The following is a 27,992-nucleotide window of genomic DNA, read 5'->3' on the forward strand; positions in this document are numbered from 1 at the left end:
TTCAATCACAACCGTTCATAAAACCTATCTATACATCCAAGCCATCTAATATGAGAATTATATAATGAAACTCTCATAGCACATCATTGTGTTCTTTTAGGACGTTGTTTTGACGATCCATTATTTTCACAATGAAAATTTAATCTCCCATCAATAAAATGTTGAATCAAACTTTCAGCCATTTATTTAAGAGATGAGATCCTCTATTATTCATGCTAACCTAAATCAGTATCGTATATTAATCCATAAAAATCATAATATTATTAAAAAAAATTAAACCTTTTAATTTGTACCAAAGGAAATGTGCACAAGTAGTTACACACTACATAAAGCATATTTGTCTTTGATTTATTTATATCTATTACAAAAAATATGTTGACATTATCCTTTCTGAGACATCCGATAAAATTGAAACGATATGTAGAAGATTAACATGAATCTTGCATAAAGATATTGTTTTGACAATCTTTATGCAGAGAGGACAATCTTTCTCAATCCTAATTCTAATCTAATCTCCCATCTATAAAATGACATTAGCTTATGCATGTTGAGTTATAAGCATTCAAATGAATTTTCATGAATTTTATTTTCCCTAAACTTCACGAAGAAATTGGCCATTAAATGATCTTATATTTTTGTCGTTAGCTGTTTGATATAATTTATATTCTTTGAAGTCAAATCATTCTTTAACTTGTATTATTAAGGTGGGAAATGAGCAGACATAGTCAACATGAGCCTGCCGTTATTTGATTTAAATTTCATGTTTAGAAAGGCAAACACTAGTACCCAATTGTTGGCCACTCAAGGACAAAATGACTTTGTGTGTTACTACATTTGATCAATCCCCACCCCATTGAAGTTGTCTATAGACTTGAATAGCTTGTAATCTTACGTGATTAAGAAACTGTTTTCATTCAAAAAAAAAAAAAACAAATTGAACATCTATATTAGCAAATGGATGGGCTGACTTTAATGGTCCATTACACATTCTCTATGTTATAAGCTCCCCTAAAATAAGTAACTTTCTTGGCTCGGCCCATAAATAATAAGTAACTGTATAAATAATAATAATAAAAAAAAATAACCTCCACGCCTCTTGAAATACAAGGAATCATCATCTTGATCAAAAGGAATTTGCTAATGCTTTACAAAAATCTTTGTAATATCCTCCCAGCAATACCCCAACCTGTCCCAACAATGAAAAGCTTTGGCCTATTAATATATAATTTGTGCTAAGGCTCAGCATAATAAAGCTTTTGATGCGTGGTGAGGAATAAGGCCCCAACCCTAGGGGAGTCGCTATCTCTTCTGATTCCAGCTTCAATTCAAGAAGGCTGCGAGCAGGGCAAAAAAAGCCTTAATGAAAAAAGATTATGCAGGAAAAATACAAATTTAATGAGATCCAAAATCTCCAGTAAGCTAATGCCAATACAATACTCATGATACATTATCACATGTAATAAAGCATCAATACTTTTTTCCTGTGATAAAACTAGCATCAATTTTTTTTTTTTTTGGGGGGGGGAGGCTTGATAATTCATTCATATAAGGAAACTTCAATAATTTTCAATCAGAACAATTCATTCATTCAATAATTTCCTACCTATAAAGGAAACCTTAATAACCCATCCCACAAAGATAAGTTAAAGATTTCCTCTAATAAAAACAACACAAGAGGAAACCTATTTCTTCCTAGAATAAGCTACAACCTAGGTAGGTTTCTTACAAGCTTACAAGCTAAAGCAAAATACAGTAATGATCTACTACTAGCCTAGGCTTCTTTAAAATATGTTAATTCTTATATTTCATCACATTGCACACACTCAAGTTTCATAATTTGAGCCAAATTTTCTCACCACCTCAACCCTTCAGTGCCATAACAGTTAAAGGCTCCAATGACAAATTTTCATCATTTTGCAAAACCAGCAATTAAAAGGCTCCAAACAGAGTGAAGCAGAGTGATGGACGAAACGTGATGGAATAAATGTGAAAAAGTAGACTTCAACTAGAATGCCAGTATGGCTTGATATAACTGTGGCAGTGGAGTTTGAAAAGGAAACATATTTACATTTAATTTCCTATGAAACTTTGAGGGCATCAATCCTCACCAGCTAAAACTGCCACAACTTGCCAGAATTAATGCTTTGAACTTGTTCTTTTTTTTTTTTATGGTACGTGAATAAAGTAAAAGGATAATGTGACCAAAAAAATTAAAGTAATTCAGAACAGAAATTACCCCTCATTAGATATGAGTTTTGCAAGACTTCACATTCTGCCATTTTTTTCTAGAAAAACAACCAATGCTTTCTTTTGGGTGCCGCAGAAGGAACATCTGCAAAATTAACAAATGATTTGGGTGAAGAGCTTATTTCCATCGAATATATTGAGCCATAAAAAGAAAATTCATAAAGCCATGCACAAAAAATTAAGTAGAAACAGGAAAAAGAAAAAGACCATATCATAAATGTTAGGCATACTACCTGCTGTTGCATATAATGAATTATAATGCACTTCACTCCAAAAGCTTAGCCAAAGTTCTGCAGTTTCCAGAGGAAAAAAAAAATGACAATCCCATATAACCGCATTAAAGGAATGCAAATGAAAATTAAAGGAAATAATGACCACAAAAACACACAAACCTATAACACTTAATTAAGTGATGTTATTACTTACTAAGAGGGAAACTCTTAAACTTTGACAACGACATTAACCGTTTAACGCATCTTGTACTTCTATCCATATCACATCACTTAAATCACTCACAAGAAGAATAATAATTTAAACATTTTATATACATGATCCAAACTTGCTAAAGAGATAATAACATTCTTGAACCAAATTATTTGATAAAATGTGTGTGAGCTAGAGTTCATGATAGAGGCAACTAATTGTTAAACAAAATAACACTTGCAATACTTGCCTTTAGAGGGATTTCTGTCAGTGGGAAGTATCTCAACATAGCATGTGTCTTTGAACGAGGTGACTAAACAAATTTTGGCACCAAACTGTACAAGAAGACACAAATAGTTAGAAGTCAATTGTAACAATATGGGAAAGGTTGTTTAGCAAGAAACTGACTCAAAAGTACACCCACTGCAGGATTTAGCCTATAAGTCGAGTGTTATCTTTGTTGAATCACATTCAATTGATAAGAGAGGACGCAACAAGGTCTATGAATCATTTGCAATAAATGCAAACTCACAGTCTATTATAATTCATATGGGAGCTAACAATAACATGGGGAGAACCAGCCTATGAAATAGAAAGAAGAAGGGCAACTTGACTGAAGCACGTGTTAATTAGAAATGAGAATTATGAGTTGAAAACTTCTTTGCACTTTTAAATAATCTTGATAGTATGGGTCGTAGTTACGATTTCTTTCTCCTTTAGTCCGCTAATAGTGAAATAGGAAGTAAACTTAGTCGAGATTACAGGTTCAACTTTTTAGAATACCTCTCAGATCATAAGGATCTGCCTACAAGTAAACAACTTCCTATTATGATGTTATGAAAAAGAAGGATGGGAGAGAAGAGAAGAAGAATGAAAGGGGGTCTAACTAACTAACAGCAATAACACATATCTGCTCATTGTAAATAACCCCAAAAAAAAAATTGTATATATGAATCTGTGAGCACATTGATTACCTTTAGAAATAATAATATTATGACAAAGTGAGGGAGGTTAATTTACTTCTTGATCTATGCGGCTTTTCCTACCTGAGTTGAACTTTACACGTCAATCTCAAGCCTGTTTCTCATGTTTTCCTCTACCTTACTTGTCCCTTTATTTAGGGTAATAGTAGGTCATATGGGTAATTATTATTTTCCCGCTAATTTTACAAGGAAAGTGCTTTTAAATCATATGATACTATAATAGTAAAATAAATAAAAATGGTAGTTAATTAATCAGTACGATAAGTTTGCTTAAGATAAGATCAACACTAGACAACTTACTCTGTCTGCGGCTGCTTGTAGAGTTACATGATCTCCCCACTCCCCTGATCTATAGGCAAACAATGTTCAAATATCAAATTAACATTCACCCTCGGTATTACATGATCTATAATTTAGCAGGAAGGAAACCAAAATTGATCACAATTGATTTCTAACTTTTTCATCTTCTTCAGGTAGCTTTTGTACTCCATTGGTACATAACCTTCATATTGCTTTCTGAAATGCTTTAGCTGAAGAAACAAGAGATAGAAAATTTAAGAAGGAGAATATCAATATGGAATTAGACAGAAGAAAACATCTATCCACATACAAATTTAAAACCATACACTCGGCTGACACAAACGAAGATAAACAAGGGACGAGGACCGTGGAAGGAAGAGGAAAGCTGCACCAAAATTTAAGAATTACCTCTGGCCCTTAGTACGAGGACCTATTAACTACTGTAAGTAGATTATTAAAACTAGTTAGAGCTTTTAAAATTTCAAAATTACCCTTAATGATTAGAGGACATTGTTTGGTTAGTTAGGAGTTTACTTTATGAGTTAGGGAATATCAATGCAAAGGACTTTTTTGGGGGTTGGGGGGGGTATCGTTTTGCATAAAGGACTTTATATTAAGGACCATGAGCAGTGGCCTTGTAATAAGGATTAGGGTTAGTATCATATGTTCAAACCACTAGCTGCCTCTTGTTATATTTGCTTTTCTTTCTCTCTTTTCTCTTACAATACATTGGACTAACCACCATGATACGATCAACAAAAGAGTTACAGTAAGAAATGAAGATAAGCAACTATCAGAACAGCAACTTCTAGGAGGAAACTATCTACTAAGGCCTACATTGATATGTTATCATGTATTGACTTAAAAAAGATTCAAATAACCACCAAAGTGAATGCACTGGAAGAGTTACCCAAGGGGAAAAAAAAAAACAGCTATACCCTACCTGCTTAATAACCTGCCTCCTTACATGCTTGTGATACTCAGAGTTGCGAAATAACTGATCTGCTAAGGCTCGAAACTGCCCAGTAATATTTCACAGAATATATTTAATATGGTAAGTATAATTAAAGCACCCAACCAAGGGATAGATACAAGCCAACGTATTAAAAAGTTTGAAGTTCAAAACCTGACAATTTCCATCACCCTCGATTTGGAGTTCTGCTAAATCATAAGCAGCTAACCTGGAGAAATTGATGGATATAATCATTAAATAAACCAAAATACCTTGTAAGCAATTTATGTCATTACACCAGCATAATTAGAATATTCCATATCCTATTAACCTCAACATTCTCAATAAAGTAGAGTGAACATTACTCAGCACTTCTACCAAGTATTTGTGAAAATAATCGCAACTGATTAACAACCAAAAACAAAAACTCATGTCTCCATCCCACTTCATCATCATATAGTAATTAGTAAGGCTGAGAAGACTGAGAGGTTTTTTGATAGTCAAAATGGAATGTAATACAATAAAAAAATGATTTTGAAAATAGAAAATACTCTTTGTGTTCTGACTTTAAAAGAAATTATTAAAAAAAAAAACAGAGAGAAGAGACCCACAGGCACACAGAGAATACAATTAAGTAATGATTATAAGAACATAAAATACATTCACAAAGAAGATAGAAAAGAAATCGCTCTCTGTGCTCCTAACCAATCATGCCCTCAATAAGTATGTTTTTACAAGTATACTATTAAGATTAAACTTCAATTGGCAAAGCATATATATAAATAAAAAACAATTCTAATATCTTGCAAAGGAAAAAAAAAATCAGAGATGAAACTGGGAGTTATTTGCTGCATTATTTAAGCAATATTAATGGAAATTGTGCATCAAAGAAGCATATGCCACCTTTCAGACAGCCTCTCGTGATCTAATGTAGCGTCATTCACATCAGGAATCTCTCCATTAACCCGAGGAGTGTGCTGTCAACATATTTGAATTAGTGTTCTGGCCCGGGTCAGGTAAGAGCATATAGTTGCAGAAAGCACATTTACTTACAAGGGTAGGAGGGTTGGAGCGGTAAATTGATATAGGTAGATTAATTACATTGAAACAATTGACAGTGGACAGCCTTGTATGTAGCAATGCAATATAAATTGAATGGATTTAAGAACATTAGCTCAATAAATTGATATAGGTAGATTAATTACATTAAAAAAAATTGCCAGTGAACAGCCTTGTATGTAGCAATGCAATATAAAATTGAAAGGATTTAAGAACACTAGCTCAATACTTGTAGATCCCACCTTTTAAAAGTTCCATCCAGGTTATAAATTTGCATAAAACAGGTTCTGAGTTTTATGATACATTTTAACATTCTTGATTCATTTGACTGTTTATAATATTAAGAAGATATTTTACTTTTATCTATAGCTAAGTTAATTTTTGCCTCTTCCTCCCTCACTCCAGAAGTCAAAAATCTCTATTATTTGAAGTGGAGAAAGTATCACTAGTTCTCATGATTAAATCTCTACCATATGCATCCATACCTGCACATCACATATTCTTATTCCCTTTGTCCACCCCCCCCCCCAAAAAAAAAAAAAAAACAAAACAAAACAAGGGGGCTCAAGAGACAGTGTTGAGTTTGTAGACTCACACCCTTCCTATCCTTTTGTAAAAACGGATAGCAGGACTGACACCTCTATGACTAAAATAGTAATTAATAGAGAGTACATCACATACACCCAAAAAAAAAAAAATTGATGACCTAAGATACAAAAGAACCCAAAATCATTCAGAATAGGACATGAACCCAAACTTTGTCAGGCAAATGACTCCAAATGTTTTCATTATGCTTCCACATTCTGCCGGTCCCCCCCCCCAAAAAAAAAAAAACAAATAAAAAAGTCACTACCATTAATTGAGTCTCAATAGTCCACCTTTTTCTATACAATAATTTTGTTGTTTACTGACTGATTTTTATATAAATATATGATATATAATTTGACAGGAATTCCCATATAGTCAAAACAATGTATGAATTAGTATTATTCATAGGTCACTTAACCTGGAAACTTATTATTGAGTCTCCATTGTTGAGAAACATATAAGTGCAGAAGAAAACGGTCTTGGTGCAATATTTTCTCAAGGATAATTGTCCACCACACGTTTCACATATAACCAACTTTTAATTTGTAGCCAGATTGAAGTTGAGATTGAGCATTAAAGCATTTGCAGAGATGGAACCAAGTAACTATTCTATTGAGAACCCAACCCCGTTCCCCAAGAAGGCAAAGACATGCAAATATCGTACCGGAATAGAATCCAAATGGGATAGTCGTTTCCCAAGCCTATTGTCAGCTTGTGAATTTTCCTTTTGAGCTAATATGCTTGCAAGGGTGCGGTCTTCCTCGGTATCCTGCAAGCTGCTATTCAAACTTGAGCTCGAGCTTGCACTTCCAGTCCTGTGGGTTTCAGCCATAGCAACTTGTAATCAACTTAAAAAAACAACCTGCACATAAATACATCAATAATTTAAATGATGGAAATCAAAGTAAGCGAATAAACTTAAAAACGACAAAATAAAACAAAAACAAAAACAAAAGAAAAATCCCAGTGCATATGATAGGACTCACAACACAACAGAAAATTTATCAAATGAAAACTCCAATAAAGCCCCGACTGTAAATAAAAGAAAGGAAAACCGCAAACGGGAGGAAACCTGCACCAGCGCGAAAGCTGAAAAGGACCAAATTCAACAGTAAAATTGAAGGCTGAGCAGGAGATCAAATTCACAATAGGCTCTTTCATTTTTACGATAAAGAAATCAGCAGAGAATTGTTCAAAAGCGTGATCAAATCATGCCTTACCTAGCAACAATCAAGAATGAGGACGAAGTGGAACTGTGGAAGACAGGTAGTAAAGAGAGAAAGAGTCTTGAATGGACGCGAGAGAACGATAAGGCGAGAAAGAGTCCGATAAGGATGGAAAAGGACAGCGAAAAACGAAAGGGTTGAATATGTATTCAGAAGGAATGAAGTTACCGAGAAGCCAAGCGAGAGAGGAATGAAGGTTGATGAAGATATCAATTATCAGAAACAGGAAACCGCCACGCAAGAGCACGAGTGGGTAAGGACCTTTGCACCACCGTCAACTGTCAACCTCGTTTGTTTGGATTTTTCTTATTCTCATAATTAATAATATGAACATTTATTATTTGAAAATCACTTAAGAATTTTACCAAAATCAAGGAATTCGTTAATTTTATCTCAAAGTTTTAATAAATTTTTAATTTTATTTTTTTTAATTTCCCTCCAAAAAATTTAATAAGGTAAAAAAATTATGATTAAAATAAAAAAAAATTGGCCTTGTAATTTTTCAAGTTTTTGACTCATTTAAAATTTAATTCTGACTTGTATAATTCATTTCATTGACTTTTAACCAACGTTAAACTCAGTCCTTAATCTTTCAACTTTTAATAATTTTGTCTTTATGATTTATAATTCAGTTTGAGGAATCACTGGGTCATCTTACGTGGCAAAAACGGTTTGCTGCAGTATCCTACCTCGAAAAACTGCAGAAGAAGACGCAAACAAAAACGAACAAAGGAGAGGCAAAGTGCGAAGGCGAAGAGGAAGAGAATGGTCGAGGACGACAAAGAAGAAGTCGAGAACTGTAGAGGCAAAGAAGAAAAAAATACAGCGAATAATCATGATATTTTTCAATAATCAAGCTTTCTTTTTTTTTTTTTTGTTCTTATTTTAGTTAGGGATAGCTTTGCTTTTAGGGTTCTTCCACCTGCTTTTAGCTTCTTCTTCTTCTTCTTTTTTTTTTTTAATGTTCTCCCCAAGACTTGCAGACGACGCGAGGGAATGAAGAGAAATGTGAGAACCCCTCATACAAGCCCTGATCAATTCTGCAAATAGTTTTTTGCGAATATTTAATTTAAATAATATCAAATATTAAATCAGCTTTTGTCTTTATAAAAAATTAGTTTTCATTAGAGCTATGCAAAAGTCTTTCAGTTCTGTCTGCTTTAATCTAACCCGAAATGATCTCAGTTCTATTTGGTCTATATAGACATTGGTCCTTCAAGAGCAAAAAGAACAGACTATTTCTTCGGGTTGGGTTGGATAAGAGATTAGACGTCCGGACCACTTGATCTAGTTTAGTCCTATTAATTTTTTTATTATAATTATAATTAATTTATTTTTGAAAAATGTTTGAAGTGTAATTGATGCTAAGGAGATGATTATATGAAGATTTGTTGAGTTTGTTTCTAAATTGTTGTTGTAATGTAATGTTATTGAATTTTGTTGAGTGTTGTTTTTTTTTTAAGTTATAAATTTAAATCATTTAAACTATAACAGAAATATTTTTTTTATTGTTGAAAATTATTATGGATTTATTATTATTATAAATGTTTTTATAATTTTAGTTGAATTTATTATGTTGAAATAAATTATTACCTCTCATAGAATAAAAAAAAAAGCTAGGTGAGTACTAGACTGACAAGACCAGTCTTACAGTCTTATGGAACAAATTCACTATTGTTAATTTTTGAATTATCACTGGATAAGATTAGATTATGGGTTATCTAATCCAATCTTTTTCATAAAAAAGACCGAACTTCAGATTAGAATAAAATTCATTACTGTCATGTCTTTTGTATGGCCCTAGTTTCCATCACATCTCCATTTATTATCTGATGAGGCGCTTACATTGGATGACTCAAGGAGGATAAGAACGAACTTAATTAATAGTGAAAAAATTAAGAACTAAGTTTTGAATGAGTTAAAAATTTAAGACTGATGATAAGTCATAATTAAAGAATTTATTTTTAAATGAGTCAAAAATTAAAAAATTAAAAAAAATTAATGACATCATTTATAAATGAAAGGATGAAATATACAAAAATATTCTTGAACTTTAATACAATTATGTATAATTCTTTTCACCTTTTAATATTTAAAATTAATATCCTTAATTTTTTTTATTTTTTGTCAATGCCTCCTATCATTAATAACTTAATTATCTTATTAAGTTGTGTTAAAAATAATTAAATTAAAATATTTTTACTATGTCAGGTGTTATCTGTATCTCATTAATTAAAAAAATAATGTTACGAGAGTTTATGATAAAAAGACATTAAAAAATTAATTTTAAACATTTAAAAATAAAGGAAGTTCTGTGCAATTGCATCAAATCTATGTGTTTTCTTCCTAGTATGAAAGCGCAGTTTTTTTTTTTTTTTTTCGCTCGAATGTTCTGCACAAGAAGATGATGAAGATGAAGACGACGCAAGGGAATGAAGAGAAATATGAGAACCCCTTAAACAAGCCCTAATCAATTCTGCAAATATTTTTTTACGAATATTTAATTTAAACAATATTAAATATTAAGTCAGCATTTTTCGTTATAAAAAATTAGTTTCTATCACATCCCTAAGGCTCATTCATTATCTGATGTGGCACTTACATAAACTTGAGATCTGATGTGGCGCTTACATGATATGACTTATGAAGGATAAGAACAAACTTTATCCACAGCAAGAAAATTGAGGAATAAGTAACGAGTGAGCCAAAAATTTAAAATTGAATTATAATGAATTATAGTTAAAAGATTAAGTTTTAAGTGAGTCAAAATATAAAAAATTAAAAGATTTATTTTTTTGATAAAAAAATTAATGACATCATTTATACATAAAAGATTGAAATATGCAAAAACTTCTTAAACTTTAATGTAGTTATATATAATTCTCCTCATATTTCAATCTTTAAAATTAATATCTCTAATCTATTTTTTCAATGCCTCCTATCATTAATAACTTGATTATCTTATTAATAGTGTTTGCCATATCAAATTAATGAGACACACATGACACCTGATATAGTAAAAATATTTTAATTAATTTTTAACACAACTTAAAGAAGAATCATATAAATAAAAATTTATCCTTTAAAACAAAAAAAATGCATGAGTAATAACCAAAAAAATTATAGATAAAATTTTTATAAAGTTATTTTTAGCTTACATGGCATGCCTTGTAAGTTTTTATATATCTTTTCTTAATATAACATGGCAATTTCTGTTAGAAAGATAATTTTTTGATAAAAAGATTAATAATATCATTAAAATAAAATAAAAAGTAATAATAAGATGTCAGGGAGTCTATGATCAAAAAATAATGTTAGAAAGATAATTAAAAAATAATGTTAGGGGAGTCTATGATAAAATAATAATAATGCTAAGATGTTAGAGAGATTAATATTAAATTTTTAAAGGTGGGGGACGTTCTGTGCAACTGCGTCAAAGTTCATTAGAGTTTTGTATTTTTTTTATATGAGTTTTGTATATTTTAACCAAAATAAAACCAAAAAAATTATTTTTCTATGCTTTACAAATAGAGCCAGAGAGAGTATCAATATAACATTACAATAGTAATTTGTTATGATTATCAAGTACAAATGCATTCAAAAAAAAAGGGCAAAGAGACAAAAATACTCACAAAATTGTCAACCAAGAGCATCAGTATCCTAATGTTTGGTCTTCTTTACTAATATGCACTTAAGTCCAATATCAAGGTAATTAAAGGACCAATCCAAAAGGATTACCTAGTTTGTAAGTTTTGCAAATTGGGGGTTTCAAATTTTCAAAACTTAAACACTTCAATATACCTTTAAAATTCAAAAATCAGAGTTAAAGATGTATGCGGAAGCATGGGATCTTAAACAAATCAAAGCATTTGCAACAAAGTTAAAAACTAAAAATTGTGCAGTAGAAAATAGAGGTGCGTCACGACTTATTGTATGCGTGTCATGGCACATTTGTCTCTGTATCATACGTCATGACGTAGCGGACTTCTAACTCATCTCATTTCTCCATCTGACATTCAATTAAGTCAATTTAGGTGTCTCCATAGAGCTCTTTCCTAACCCCAACTAATGGCACTAGCTTCACAATTAAATTATTTTTCAGTCAAAAATTGAACACCCCTTTCTCAACTTACTCTGTTTCACATTTCAAATACAATTTGGGTGCCCAAATCTCATTTCAAGTGCCAAAAGGCTAAATTTCACCCTAAATCACACTCAATAAACTACACAAATACAATACATCTCACTTATATCTAACACATTTTCAACATTCAACCCCTTAATCATAAAAATAGAAGAGGGAGCCCAATTTCATAATTATCATAATCATTCACACCAAACACATTTTTCTCACTTTTCACTTACACTAGTATTTTGGCCCTTTCTAAATTTCACAATTTGGTACGTTCACAACATAAGGCTCCAAAATACACAATTTAACTTAACATTCATATAGTGCAAGTAAGTAAATATGAATTGTCTTAATTAGCAATATCAAAAGAATTATACACATATTATACTCAAAATAAATGAGGCCTACAGTTTTAGGATGGAAATCCTAAGCCTCTAATTGTTTCCCTCAGTCTTGTCCTAATAAGCTAGCTTCTGTAATATTAAAGAGAAAAGGGTCAATAACTAAGGTATTTTTAACTTATGCTAATGCATGTCAATCAATTTAAATGCAAATAGCAATATAATTTCGTATTTATATGAAAACATCAATTCACTAAAACACTTCTCAAGTGTAATTCATTCTTTAGTTTTACAATTTCATGCTATAACAACATGCTAATACTCTTTGCATTTAAAACAATACTAAACAAGTGTTTTCATGGTAATTTATCATAAGGGCCACAAAACAAACAAGCATGTGCTCTTAATCATAATATGTATGACCATATCTCTCTTATATTCTTCTTATGCCTCTGACATGAAATCATGAGCTACTACATACTGGGATCATCCATGTGATGTGACTACCTTAGTCATTCATGCGTAAGAAGCTACCTGGCCAAAGTTACTTAACTCACTTGTGGATCACGGTTTTCCCCAACTCTTACACTGTAGGATGTCATTCTCCCTAAACTAAGTTCCTCATCAAACAAGTAGAAACTAGAGTATATTTAAGTCCCTGATTACACAATGAGACAGTCTCTTGTCAAACAAATGAGATAATAAGTATAAATAAATCTAGGTAAGTCATCGAGCTCCAATGGTAATGTAACATCTCAAATTTTAATCCCTAATTTACTAAGCTTAATTATGGTAATTAAATAAATTGTAGTAGTGTGTGGATAAAGAGGTCTAATGACTCATGTTGATTATGGGTCCGGTATGATGTTAGGCCACCAGGGCGTCAAAAGGACAAGAAAATAGAGATTTAGTGTTACTGTGCCACACGCTGCAACGTGAATCACATTCGCCGCAATGTACTAACACAACTAATATGAGAAGGGACCTCTCTATGCTATGCGCTGCAGCGCATGTAGTGTTGGCCGGGTGCATTGCCAATTTCTGCAACATTTCAATCATGAACTGAGATATAAATAGAGAAGAGAAAAAGGAGAAAATAGGGAAGGCATGCTAAGCTCTGCTAGGGTTTATCTTTAGAGGATATTTGGGACATTTTGAAGCTATTAAACACTTAAGGTAAGTACCCTTAACCCTATTCCTCCCATCTTCTTCCACATTTATGAGTCTATGGTTAGGGTTTGATAGTGGGAGATGATTTTCAGTCCATATAGGTTATGGGTTTGAATCCATTGACTCAAATGAAGTTAATAGGAGCAAATTAGAGTATCTAAATCTATATATATTTGGTTTTGGTACTTTTGGTGGTTGGATCCCATTATTATGTGAAAATGACATTAATAAGAGCTGTTGGAAGAGTATGATGCCATTAATGGGAGTTTAATGGCTCATTAATGTTATTAGGGACTAAAGAGAGTTAATAAATCCAATGGGTAGGCCCAAACTTATACAAAGTAGGAATTTGATAATCCAAAAGTAGAAGATGAGAATTGAAATGTGCGTTTGACAATGTTAATGAGGGTTAACTTGGTAAATTATAGATTAAGCTCTTGGATATTGTTTTGGCTTGAGAATTCAAGCTTAGAAGCTATAATATTAAGGGGTAAACCTTTAACCTTTCAAAAGTTTGAGGTAACCAAGGGAACTCTATTTTGAATAGTTATATATTAATTACATTATAATGTGAAATATGTGTTTGACATGTGAATTGTGAATTGTGGATTTGTGTAACATGCTATGAGACCATATGTTGCGTAATTTCCTTAATATGAAGAAAAGATATAAAAATGATTGTGAAATTGATTAGTTGATGATGAGTTTTGACAAAGATGTATGTGTTGAGTTTGAAAGTAGTGGCTATATGTGAAAATGGGTAATATAATATTGTGTCAGGATATAACATCAATAGACCTGCAAGGCAATGGTGAGCCTAAGTAGGGCAAAAGATCCTGAAAGGTGTGGTAAGATGTTACGCTTGAAAGTGAAAATAATGTTGAGAAAATGAGATTTGTGAAAATAAGTAGACAACATATATGGTATGATCAGTTGGCATGAGTTCGCCTAGGGATTGGGAGTAGTTATAGTATTTAGGCTGCCCTCCGATGTATGGGGGTATAGCTTTGTCCTACAATTTATCAAGGAACTATCCTATAGTTTGTTAAGGGATTAAAACCTAACTTTCTTCACCAGTTTATTGAGGAGAATAGCCTAAGGAATATGACATGCTAGAGATTCGGGAGTGGGGGAAACCGTGGTCTGAGAGTGAGTCATATGATCTTTGGCCAGGTCACACCTCATGATTGGTGAGCTTAGGTAGTCCAATCATACGAACGGAGCCTGTAACCTCCTTGAGTTTAAACCGCAATTAACTCTAAATTATGGTAATCTGGGATTTAACCCTCAAAGATTACCAAATTGTAAAGCTTAATAAAAAGAAAATTCTCAAAATTAGTTCAAAGGAACCCCAACTTTCGATAGTTCAAATCTGTAACATGATTTAAGGATTCCAAATCAAAGTTTCAAAAACAAAGCAGAAGCTTGGAAATCATTTGGGACCCATAATAATGAGTTTTAAAACTCAGAAACAAATTTTGTACAGAAAATGACACGTGCGCCACGACTTATAACTCGTGTACTGCGGCATGTCTCTTCTGTGCCATGCACCGTGGTGTGAGCTCCATGCGCCATGGCACATTACATAAAATTTGACAGATCAGTGCTGTCATTTGACAGCACAAGGAGCGAATTTTCGATATGTCCCAAATCTCTGTCCAAGGTCCGATTGAGGTGGTTTTAATGTCTACATGAAGCTTTCTCCTAGCTCTAACTAATGGCACCATTTTCACACTCAATCTCATTTCTATAAGAAGTTGGACGCCAAAACCCATTTTGACCACATTTTTACAAAGTTTCCCAAATGGGGTGTCCTAACTCAACCACACGTGCTAATAGATTACACTAACCCTCCGACTATACTCAATGGACTCTTGCAGACTTGTGCAACGCACCGCACACAATTAAACACACTTATATCATAAAATAATCACTCAACCCCAATGTTCACAAAACAAAAAAGGAGGAGAAAAAGTTGCACAAAATCAACTATTTCATTCCAAATTTCTCAAAATACAAATGTTTCTACTTGTGTAAGTATTTTGGCCTTATCCACAAGTTCACAATAAAAACTCACTAACTCAGGGCACAAAATATACTAGTTACATATAAAATCATGCAAGTAGTGTATAAATCATGTCAATCAACCCTGGTTGGCAATTACATTAACAAATATACATGTAAGTAGCAAAAGAGAGGCATATAGAGGATTACTCCACCAATCCCAAGCCTCTATATGTTTTCCCCAACTCGGATCCGATGAGCTAGATCTTGAAAATATTGAGAATTGAGGGGTGAGTACAATCACAGTAATCAAGTTTTACTTAACCCTTACAATTGCATATTAATCGTAAATAGATGCAATTAGGCAAACAAACACATATATCACATAACACTAAGCCACGGTTCACAAAACTAATAACCATGTGGCCGGCTTACCACAAAGCACTATATCATGTTATTTTGTAAAAACATAACTCAGGGTCATAAAAATAACAACCATGTACCCTCAATATATGCCAGACCACAAAATTAACAACCATGCGGTCAGACTTATATGTATGATCATATGCCAATCTTATATTCTCCTGTTACCTCTGACACGAAACCGATGGCTATCTCATGGCTACGCCCTTCACGGACTAACCCAGCCTTTCACTTGTGAGGAGCTACCCGGTTAGGGTAAATTCACTTACTTATGTAATTCAGTTTTCCCTAATACTAACAACCATGGGGTGTCATACCCCTAATCTAGCCTCCTCATGAACCAGTAGAGACTAGTTAGATTCGAGTCCCTCACAGAATAAGTGGGACAATCCTGAAACAATCATTGGATAAGGGCTACCTCTCGATTCCAACAGTCGGTGCCAAGGCCGATTCCCGATTCCAACGGTCATTGCCATTACCACGTGGATTTCAACTAATCTACTCCTTTCCCTAGGCGAACTCCGGCTAATGATAATACTATGCATATTTCACACATAATATGCATTTTAACAATCATTTCTCAATATATAAACTCACATAACACAAATGCTCCACAATTTAACACATAATCCATCACAATTCTCCACCCATAGTAATAAATCACAATTAATTTCATAAAACACCAAGGATGGCAAAATCAAGGTTTTCTTTCTAAAAATTATTTCACAAATCAACACTTTACCTATATACGTCATCAATTTAATCCACAAATCAAATTTCATTAATGCACCTTATTATTAATAACACCTCAAACCATCATTAATGCACATTAACCTCTTCTATCTACCTCATAAATATTAATTTTTGGATAATAAATGATCCCATGGACCAACCACCTCCAAAATCACCAATGTGGTGTTTCAATATATTAAACAACTCCTATTTTACTTATTTTAACCAATGGAATTAGACCCATATTCCTATAGACCTAAAATCCACCTCTCAACTCAAACGCTACAATAAATCATTACAAATGAGGGAGAGAAAGGAAGGATAAGGCATAATAATCTTACCTTAGGTGTTCGGGAGCTTCAATCTATCAGCTATGGAACTAAATGTCATGCCCTAGTAGAGCCAAAATGAGCTTTTCATTTTTCTTCTTTTCCTTTTCTGTCTTTCTCGCGCAAAAACAAATTAGATATATCTAATTTTTGGCCGTGCGTCACAACGCACGCTACCCTTCACAATGGCACATGGCACAAAGAGGCCCGTTGAGTTAAAATTATCTCTATGTACCGTGACAGACCAACCACACACCACAGCGTGTGGCATAGAAAACAACTCCTCACTTTCCTTGCCTGGGTGGTCCGTCATCGATCTAGACCCACTTTTAGGGCTGAAAGTATATCAATTATGTAAAGTTAAGCCCCACTAGCCACATACCTCATTAACTCACTAATTACCCTCATCAGGTTAATAAATCAGGGTTAAAATTTTTTGGATGTTACAGAGCCCTATTCAGTGTTATAGCCCATGGTTTCAGTTGGAAGAAATAAGAAGGGTATAAGGTTAGATGATCATTACCTATGTAAAATTTATGACATGTCATATGATTGTGATATGGCAAGTCGCATGGATAACGGGTCATGGTCACATGTCTAAGTGTCTTATAACAATACACCTAGTGTATGTAAGATAAAAATGGGTTAAAGGTGTAATGATAAGTTCTGATATGTGTTTAAGCATGTTTTAAGAACTTGATTTTATATGCATATGTTTGATCTTAATTAGTATATAATTGCATAGGGTAGGTTTTACCTTAGTTATTGAGTGGCTAGACTCACTCCTTTCATTTAACATTTTACAGGCTCTAACTCTGATGCAAAGAGAGAGAAGACTCAAAAAGCTAGAAATTAGTTCATTCCTATTATATGCCTCTAAATTATATTTATTTTATGTAATAGAATATTGTTGCCAATTCTAGGTTGCATATCGTTGCACTTGTACTATTTTGTTATTGCAAATGTATGAATTGTATTTTAGCCCTTGAGTATTTATGTATGATGAGATATATATGTTGATAGGGCTAATATACTAGTGCAAGTATAAAAATAATGTTTCAAACATGTTATAATTGGTTTTGATGCAATGCAAAGTAAATTACCTTTCCCTTCTGTTTTTTTGTGAAAAAGAGGTTGAAGAGTGATTTTGTGTTATACTAGTATTTAAGTGCATGTAATGTGTTATACTAATAGTCCTAGGTCCAATAGATATAGTTTAGGTGTCAAAAATAGCTTTTGATACTTGTTATGGGTTTTGGACACCCTTTTTGTGTGAAAGTTGTAAAAAGTAATAAAAAGAGGTTTAGGTGTCCAACTTCCTGATATGATTTATTTTAGCAGTGAAACCCATGCCATTACTTAGTTCGTGAGAAGAGCTTTTCATAAACACCTAGATCATGTCATTCAAATGTTGGATAAAAAATTGAGGTGCATTAGAAGTTCCCTGATTCTGCTATTAAATGACAACAGAATCTACTGTTAAGAAAACTTGCAATATGCCGTGACATATTGGCTCCTAAGCCACGGCGCATTGCCTTGTTCTGTGGCAAATGAGTTGTTCTTCATTTGTTTTCATTCTTTTTCACTCCTCCAAGGTATTTCATGCTTTTGTAGCTTGTTTTTACTTTGATATAAGAGTTTATGAAAGTTTTAAACTTATTTTGATTATGAAAATTGGAATCCCTTGATTTAAAACTAAAACTTAGTAATCTCCTAAATGGGTCAATCCTTTAATTACCATGAATTTGTTTGGTTTATTATGTTTAGAGAAAGGAGATATTATAAGTAGTTGTACCACGCGGATTTTTAAACTCATTACTCCTCTTCCTAGGCGAACTCCCGCCTCTCATGATCACGCGATACACAAAAATGCAATATGTCATGGCATGTAAACACTCAATGCATAGGCATGCAAAATATCATCATTATACTCAAGTCATACATAAACATCACACAAACATGCATAACTAAGTCATTGAACTCTACTTCACTTTAAATCATTGAACTTCTCACTATACACATTTATTGAACTCCACAAATAACATGTCACTGAATTTTACAAGCACCATATCTTTGAACTCCATAAATGTTATTTTATAGAACTCCACACAAAGCATGTCACTGAACTTTGCAAATACTATTTTATTGAACTTCACATGAATCTTGTTATTGAAATTCATAAAAACATAATATTTGATTTTTAAATATTTTATGCCACAATTGCATTTCAAATAATTTCACACACTTCAACTATAATATTTAAGTCGATAAATTAATTAACACACTAAAGCACAAGAGAAATTTTTCTCAATTACCTCAAACCTTTGAGAGATCAAAGATTTACCCCTCAAATATATACTTTCAAAACTTTCACAAAGCTTGAATGGCGCCAAGCCATGATTACTCTATATTTATTCACAACAACAACTATCAATACCTTTTCTAGGGTAATTTCCAATTAACATTTTCAAACTCTCAAAACTTAATCTCCTTATGTACTAGGACACCCATAGGGTTAAAAAACTTGTTCCTTTATCTTCTCCGCCTTTCTCCATTGTGTCCACCAATCGCAAGCATAGGTGTGTGTGAGAACTTTATCCGTTGCTGCAAGACGTTTGATCACAATTTCTCCTTCTCACCTGCTTCCTATTTGTTCCTTGTCCTCTCCCCTTTCATGCTTAGCTATACCAAATATCCTCCTCCCTTGCATTACATCGTTAGTGTTCGCTACTATAAGAGAACATCATTAGTAAAGTCAACGCACAAGTTTAGTTTAGAGGAAGAGATATTTAGAGGAAGATGGCAATATGGCAATACACATAAGCCACCTTGCATGAATTGTGGCATATGAGATAGAAAGTTAACATAGGTCATTTATTTTTTATGGATTAGTCACAAATGTGCCAACTAAAATAACTTCATAGGCATTTTTGCCATTTTCTTCACTTTAGAATACATGATACTCCTAGCTGACAACTTTGTGAGTATTTTTACCCCTTTGTCCTAAAAAAAATAGAGTAAAAATATAGTTTGTGAGATTTTTTTTTATTTTTTGGTATAAACGAAATAACATCCCTATCTATCTAACCCCAATTAAAACTAAAACTGCATGTATGTGCTAGCAGACTTATGCTCAAGTTGACCTATGTATTCTCCCGTTGCCTCTCTCTAAATCTTCTTCCTTTCCTCTTTCTTCGAGCTGCAAATTTAAATTATCTGATTGATTGCTACAGTGAATGTAAAATCTCCCTTACTAATCTCCAATTAACTCTCATTTCAATGTAATTGAGGGATTATCCCAAAAAGATTACCAAGTATATAGGTTTTACAAAATAGGGATCTTAAGTTTTTAAAATTAAAACATTACAATAGATTTTTATAATTCAAAATCAGGGTAATTAGATGTATATGAAAACATGTGATCATTCACAATTTAAAGAATTTGCATAATAAGTATAAATAACAAAACAAGGTAAGGGAAACAGACGATGCAACGCAGCACGTTACCTCTATACCATGCATCATGGCTTATGCTCCATGTGCCACAGTGCAATGCATGTTTTTGACAGCATTGTTGCTGTTAAATGACAACAACTGGGGAGAACTTGCGACGCGTCTCATTTCTCTGTCCAACATTCGATTGAGGTAATCTGATGTTTACAAAGAGCTTTCTCCTAGCTAAACTAAGATATTAATTTCACAATCAAATTAATTTTCAACTAAAAATTAGATACCCATTTCAAAAACTCACTCCTTTTCACTCTTATTACACAACTCGTGTGCCCAATTCACATTTCAAGTTCTAAAAGAATAAACTATTACGAACCTGTGTAATGTACCACATCACTAACATAACATATAAAATACATTTTCAATGTTCAACCCCTTAATCACAAAAAAAAACAGAAAGGAGAGTCTTAAATTCATAAATCATTCCACAACAACTACAATCTCACTAATTTTTTACTCATACTAGTATTTTGGCCCTATTTTGAATTTCACGATCATTACACCAACATTTTAAAGCCTAAAATACACAATTTAATTTAACAACTTCATAATGCAAGTAAGCCCAAAAACATGAACAACCCTAGTTGGCAATGTCATTTGAATTATGCATATTATAATAATCAAAACATATCAGGCCTACAAGTTTTAGGATGGAAGCCTAAGCCTCAATTTGTTTCCCTCAATCCTAACCCAATGAGTTAGCTCTTGTAATATTGAGATGAAAGGAGTGAGTATAACCACTCTATAACTAAAGTTCATCTAACTTATACTAATATATATTAATTGATTTAAATGCAAGTAGCAAATGTTATCATACTCAAGTCAAATCGACATATTCAAGCACATATTTTCCTTTTTCATCATCAGTGGCATAAATTCATGAGTTAAAATCATAAAAATCATTGTCATAATAATAAAAGATTAATCACAAGATTTCCTCTTAAGAGACACAATACATAAAACCATGTGCACTTTTATCATAATATACATGACCATACCTCCCTTATATCCTCCTAATGCTTCTGACACAAAACCGTAGGCTATAATATACTAGGATTATTTATGAAATGACTACCCTATCCATTCACACATGAGGGGTTACCCGGCCAAAGTTTCCTAACTCACTTATGGGTCACGGTTTTCCTCAAACCTCACACTGTGGTGTCATTCTGTCTAGACTAACTTCCTTATCAAACAAGTGAAAAACTAGCTAGGTTTGAGTCCCTCATTGAATAAGTGGGATAATCCCTCATTGAATAAGTGAGACAATAAATACACACAAATCTAGGAAAACCATCAAGCTTTAATGGTAGCCTTACCACATGGATTTCCATTCTCTATCGCTTTTCCTAAGTGAATTCTCACTTCTTATGATCATGTAATGCATAAATATGTAATTTCTCATAGTACTCACATATTACATGTTCATCACATAACATACTGCATCATTGAACTCCTCTCTACACACATTCACAGAACTTCATTCATAGTTATTCATGGAACTCCACAAATAACATATCATTGACTTCACATATCACATAATGGTTGAACTCCTCATAATACACAATCATTGAATCCTATTTACATAATGATCATTGAACTTCTTATACACATAATCATTGATTTTTTAAATATTTAATGCCACACTTACATTTCAAAAATTTCATATATCTCAATTATAATATTTAAATCAATAAACACATAAAAGTATAAATGTGATCATTCTACATTTAATCACAATATAATTCATCAATATCCTTTTTTGCATAATTTTTACTATCTAGTTCAATATTTTTACACTCATAAAATTCAATCTCTTGATATACTGAGGTACCATAAGGGTTATTAGCTTCCTCTAGCTCCCATTAACTTCATTAAACTCTTAAATAATCATTAATGAAGCCACATTACTCCAACTATCTCATTAATTGTGGATTTTTAGGTATTTATGGCTTCCCACTACCAAAAACGCATAGGGCTATAAATGCTAATTTTAAATAACTTAGACAACTCTCATTAACTCTATTTAAGTCAATGGGTTTAGACTTATAGCGTCTATGAATCAAAAATTATCTTTCTCAACTAAACCCTTCCAACATTAAGAAAATGCAAAAGGAAGAGAGATTTAAGCTTAAAGAACTTACCTTTAATATTTAAAGGCTTCAAAATAATCCTAATGCTTCCAAACCTTAAGCCCTAGGGGAGCTCTTTTGCTTCTCCTTCATTTCTCTTTTGTTTCCTTTCTATTTTTTATCTGCTTTCACATCTTATTTTTTTCATATTTGTCATTATGCGTTGCGACGCATGGGCATGTGGTATAGAGAGGGGATTTCTGTGTTCTGATGGCCTGTGCACTGTGGTATCTCGTGTACATGCTGTGGCATATGGCATAGAACCATTTCCCTTTATTTTTCTCACTTTTTATGTCTAAGTGGCTCGATCTTGCCTCAGACCCAATCTAAGGACTGAAATCACAATCTAAAATACACGTTAGTTCTTTGTAACCACATACCACATAAATTTACTTAATTATCCTCTTTTACTCAGTTAATTTGGAGTTAAATTCTCTAGGATGTTATAGCAAATGGCATAGACAAGGCAGCCTAAAACTTTTTCCTTTTACTTGGGCCCATGTGGCCCAAAACCAATAAACCTATTTGCCATCACTAACTATCATTTTATTAATTAACACTCAATTTTACCTTTTTACCCTTGATTAATTAATTCTATCTAGAGGTTAAAATCCAGGATGTTACAATTGTAATAAGTCAAGAATTAGAAGCTAGGTTGCAACTAAGTCAATACTATAGGATTGAGTTATGCTGAATTAAAATATATGTACTAAGTTATGATTGAGTCAAAACTATAAAGAGAAAATAATTAATAATCTCTTAAACATTTTATCCTAATTTTTTTATGATATGTGACTTGGCAACCCATTCAATACTTATCATGGTTGATGAGCACTTAGTGCTCATTAGATTTGGATCATTCTCTTGATGGTTCAAATTTAAGCTTTTTATTTTTTTGGTAATATAAATTTTTTGTTTTTATTTTTATTTTTATTTTCTATTTATAAAAATAAAAATTTTATAAATTTTTAATAAACCTTCTTATCTCCAATTTGGATTATTTGAATTGTCCAAATTTAATGTTAAATTTTTTTATAATTTTTTATAAATTAACTATCTAAATTTATTCTAGATGATCTAGATTTAATATTAGATTTTTTTTAAATTTTTATAAATTTTGTTTTGGTGAATACAATATTAAAAATAAAGATAGTTTCCTAATTAGAACTTCCCAATTTTTTTAAAAAAATTACAAGTTAAAATTTTTAGATTTGAACCGTGTAGAGAAAATATGCATAATCAATTTATAAAAAATATAAAAGAAATTTAACATTAAATTTGAATCATTCAAATTAAATATGTAGGGTCCAAATTAAATTTGAATCGTCCAAATTTATTAAAAAATTTATAAATTTTTATTTTAATAAATATAAAATAAAAAAGTTTAAATATGAGCCCAAATCTATTGAACACAAGGTGCACCGAATTTGTTGCCTATTGGGACTTGGGGGTAAGGGTGAGAAAAACCAAACAAAATTAATTAAACTAAACCAATTCAATCAAAATCGAAGAAAATCGATCATTAGTAAAGTTCGGTTTGATTTTATAAATTAAAAAACTGAATGGTTTGTTTTAAGTTTCGGTTTTTTTCCTTTAAAACCTTAACCAAACCTGAACCATACCTTTTTTATATTTTTAATTGCATTTTTTATAATTAATATTAGACTATTAATTAATGTTTATTATTTTTAAATTTTAACCTCAATTGAAGTCGAGTCCAAACCCAAAATACTTTAATAGAATCCTCAACCTTACTTTTATCAATTTTCCTAACTGCTTTTTGACTTTTCTCCCTTAAATTGAATTGAAATTTTGGAATGTTTTTAGACCCATCACAAATTAATTCTCTCCTGTGGTCTTTAATTGAAATTCTCCCTAGTTATATTGATTGATATGTTCATCAAACACACCACATTAGATTTATGAATGATCCACCCTCTTGGGCGTGGGGTGTCTCCACTTCCGAATTGTCCTATTCTTCTCTATTTCTTTAAAATGACAGCGTTTGGATTATTAAAGAAAGTACAAGAAGGAAAACAAAAAGGAAAAAAGAAAGCAACTAGGAAAAGGGACCTTCTCCTTGTCAGCACCATCCCTCTTCTTCTTCTTCAAAGATGCTAAAATGAATCTAGCAGAGTACACTAAGGTGAAAATCTAGGGAAGGGCAAAACCCACCATCATTTGAAAGACTTGCAGAGGATGATGATTTTAGTGTCTTGTTCTTCCAAGAACCGCTTCCAATCGAAATGTTATGCAAGGCTCTGCCTTTTGTCCAGTATCTGTAACAAGTCTTACAGAAATGCCTTGGTTGAGTAAGGCTATAATTACTATTGTAGCAAAACTTAGTTTTGGGTGAGTCACATCTCAGACACTTTAGCCCTTACTCTACTTATATCACTGCCTCCAAGATGCTTTTCTAGCCATTTGAGCCAAGCCTCTCTTTTGTTGTTGTCATTACTGCCAACGGATTGACATGGTCAGGAAGGAGAAAAGGGTGAAGAGTGTAATCTCCTCAATAATTAATATATATCTCAAATTCTCACTTAATTCAAGGTTAGCTTAAAGAAATCAAGTTTGTCAAACTCACAATTGAGTTATAATGATGGGATCCCAAGCTTTCAAATTTCAAAGCATCCCAAAAGATCTTACAATTGACAAATCAAAGTATAAATATTATGTAAAAATAGAGGATCATTTAAAGAATTAGTGCATTTGCTTAGGAATCAAAAAACAAAAGAATTCTACAAAATTTGAGGCATGCGTTGCGGCTCATTGAACATGCACCACGGCACATTGCATGTTTCATGATAGAAAAATTCTGTTGTCAAATTAATAACTTTTTAGGGTAACTTTCATCGTGCCCCATTTCTCCGTTCATTATCCAATTAATGCAAACTAGGTGTCTACAGAAAGCATTTTCCAAGCTCTAACTAATAGCTTTAGTTTCATACTTAAATTATTTCTCATTCGAGAATTGGATACTCATTTCAAAATTCTTACTTTTTCATAACTTTTCACAAAACAAAGTGTCCAAAACACATACCACAAGCCAAAAGCCTCAAACCACATAAAACAGACTAAAACTAACATGTGCAATGCACCACAACATATATAACACTTATAAATCACATTTTCAATGCCCAACCCTTTAATCTCAAAAACAAAAGGGGGAGCTAAAATCTCACTTTTCACCTAATAATCCATAAAATCACAAGTTATAAGCATTTCTTACTTGCACTAATATTTTGACCCTACTTTAAATATCACAATTCACATACATACACTGAAGGCCCCAAAATACACTTTACAATTTATAAAACACATAATGCAAGTAAGATCCAAGATGGAAAAGTCTTAGTTGGCATTATCAATCATCATATACACATGAATACCCAAAATAAAGAAGGCCTACTAATAGGATGACAATCCTATGCCCCTAGCTATTTTCCTCTATCCAATCCTCTTGAACTATTTCCTATAATATTGAAAATAGTGGGGTGAGTACAATCACTCAGTAACCAAAGTTCAACTAACTCATACTAATGCATGTCAATTAATTTAAATGCAAGTGACAATCTGATGAGCAATTTCAAAACATAGACATATTCCAAAACATACCTCAACCCTTTTCATTCCTAATAAGGTATACACAAGAGATAATGATCAATATTGAGTCGTAAAACAGATTTCAAGAGTTTACATCCACATTCTCATTCACAATGATACATACTCATGACATATTAACCAAGTTAATGCTATTTCACAAAGAACAAGGCTTTCACATGTTTTATTACATTAGGGTCACGATATAACAACTATGTGCCCTTTTTTATTTAATGTATGATCATACCTCCCTTATATCCTCCTTATTCCTCTAATACAAAATCATAGACTTTCACACATTGGGTTCATCTATACATTGAGACTACCCTAGCTAAAACACTTGTGAGAAGTTACCTGGTTAAGGTTTCCCGTCTCACTTATGGATCACAGTTTCTCCTATTTTCTTACACTATGAGATGCCATCCTTTCTAGACCAGTTTCCTTGTTGAACAAGTGGATAACTAGCTAAGTTTGAGTCTCTCATTGAACTAGTGGGACAATCCCTCGTTGAATAAATGCGCGACAATATGTATATAAAAAATCTAGACAAGCCATCACCTTGGATAAAAGCTTTACCATATGGATTTAATTCTTTACTTTTCTCCCTAGGCGAACTCCCGCCTCTCATAATCATGCATGCATCAATACGCAACTGTCTTATAGCATGCAAACATTCATTGTACAAGCATGCACTATATCATCATTGAACTCATTTTTCAAGTGGTTGTGACACATCACATAACAATCAATTAGTGAACTCCACATTCACACTCATTGAACTCCACATTTTTACAATTATTGAAATTTCACATTTTTGCAATCATTGAACTCTGAATAATTACATATACTCATAAAACTCCATTAGCACATACTCATTGCACTCTACCAAAACACATAATCATTGAACTCTTATAATAATTAATCATTGAACTCTCATAATAATTAATCATTGAACTCCCTATCAACAAATACATCATTAAACTTGAAGGAAAAGCTCATCATAAAATCCACTAACAATGTTCATATAATTTTGCATATAACATATCATTAAACTTTTGCAAAATCATCATAGTGAATTTTCAAATAATTTCATGCCATACTTGCGTTTCATTTAATTTCACACATTTCAATTACTAAACAATAAACTAATTAACACACAAAAGCACAAGGTAGAATTCGCCCGGTTACCTTAGACCTTTAAGAGGTTAAAAGTTTCATCCCTTAAATACTCACTCTAAAAGCTTCCAAGAAGCTTGAATGGTGAGAAAATAGTCACTCTACAATTAATCACAATATAATTCATCAATATCCAATTTTTGGATAATTTTTACTACTAACTCAACACTTCTTCACTCCTAAGATTCATTTTCTACTCATATATAAAAATACCTATAAGGGTTCTTAGTTTCCTTTAACTCATATTAACATCATTTAACTCTTAAACAATCATTAATAGAGCCACATTACCCTAACTAATACATTTATGGTGGAATTTTGTTCATTAATTACTCCCTAACCACCAACCATCATAACACCATAAATGCTAAGTTTCAATAGCTCAAACAACTCTCATTAACTCTATCTAAGTTAATAGGTTCAGACTCATAGTCTATGTGAACCGAAAATTATCATTATCAAATAAACCTTAACTTCCAACATTAAGAAAATGGAAGAAAGTAGGAAGATTTAGGCCTAGAAGGCTTACCTTTAATGTTCATGAGCTCTAAAATACTTCAAACCTTTAAGTCCTCAAAACCTTAACACTGCTCTTTCTGTTTCTCTTTGCCTCTTCTTTGTTTCTCTCTTTCGTTGCATTAGTTTCGCATTCTTATTTTGCA

The 27,992-nt window shown here is 32.3% G+C and overlaps 1 protein-coding gene across 3 annotated transcripts; it reads right to left on the reverse strand.

Moving 5' to 3' along the window:
- Positions 1 to 1,014: 1,014 nt before the first annotated feature.
- Positions 1,015 to 8,076, reverse strand: LOC129298066 (OVARIAN TUMOR DOMAIN-containing deubiquitinating enzyme 11). Of its 3 annotated transcripts, none has more exons than XM_054936476.1 (11): positions 7,947 to 8,076; positions 7,217 to 7,414; positions 5,809 to 5,882; positions 5,080 to 5,134; positions 4,897 to 4,971; positions 4,110 to 4,183; positions 3,954 to 4,002; positions 2,921 to 3,005; positions 2,481 to 2,537; positions 2,237 to 2,332; positions 1,015 to 1,334 (listed from the first exon to the last, which is right to left on the reverse strand). In XM_054936476.1, exons 2-10 carry the CDS (start codon positions 7,382 to 7,384, stop codon positions 2,286 to 2,288), a joined length of 684 nt encoding a protein of 227 aa, XP_054792451.1. In that variant the 5' UTR covers positions 7,385 to 7,414; positions 7,947 to 8,076; the 3' UTR covers positions 1,015 to 1,334; positions 2,237 to 2,285. The 3 variants fall into 3 exon arrangements, with proteins under 3 accessions (XP_054792451.1, XP_054792443.1, XP_054792460.1); XM_054936468.1 differs by lacking the exon at positions 7,947 to 8,076 and adding an exon at positions 7,773 to 7,940; XM_054936485.1 differs by lacking the exon at positions 7,947 to 8,076 and adding an exon at positions 7,539 to 7,641.
- Between the last annotated feature and the right edge of the window lie 19,916 nt (positions 8,077 to 27,992).

This window comes from Prosopis cineraria, unplaced genomic scaffold, assembly GCF_029017545.1.
Source record: "Prosopis cineraria cultivar Desert tree isolate PC_DT_omini unplaced genomic scaffold, ASM2901754v1 PC2, whole genome shotgun sequence".
In the NCBI taxonomy this organism is placed as follows: domain Eukaryota; kingdom Viridiplantae; phylum Streptophyta; class Magnoliopsida; order Fabales; family Fabaceae; genus Prosopis; species Prosopis cineraria.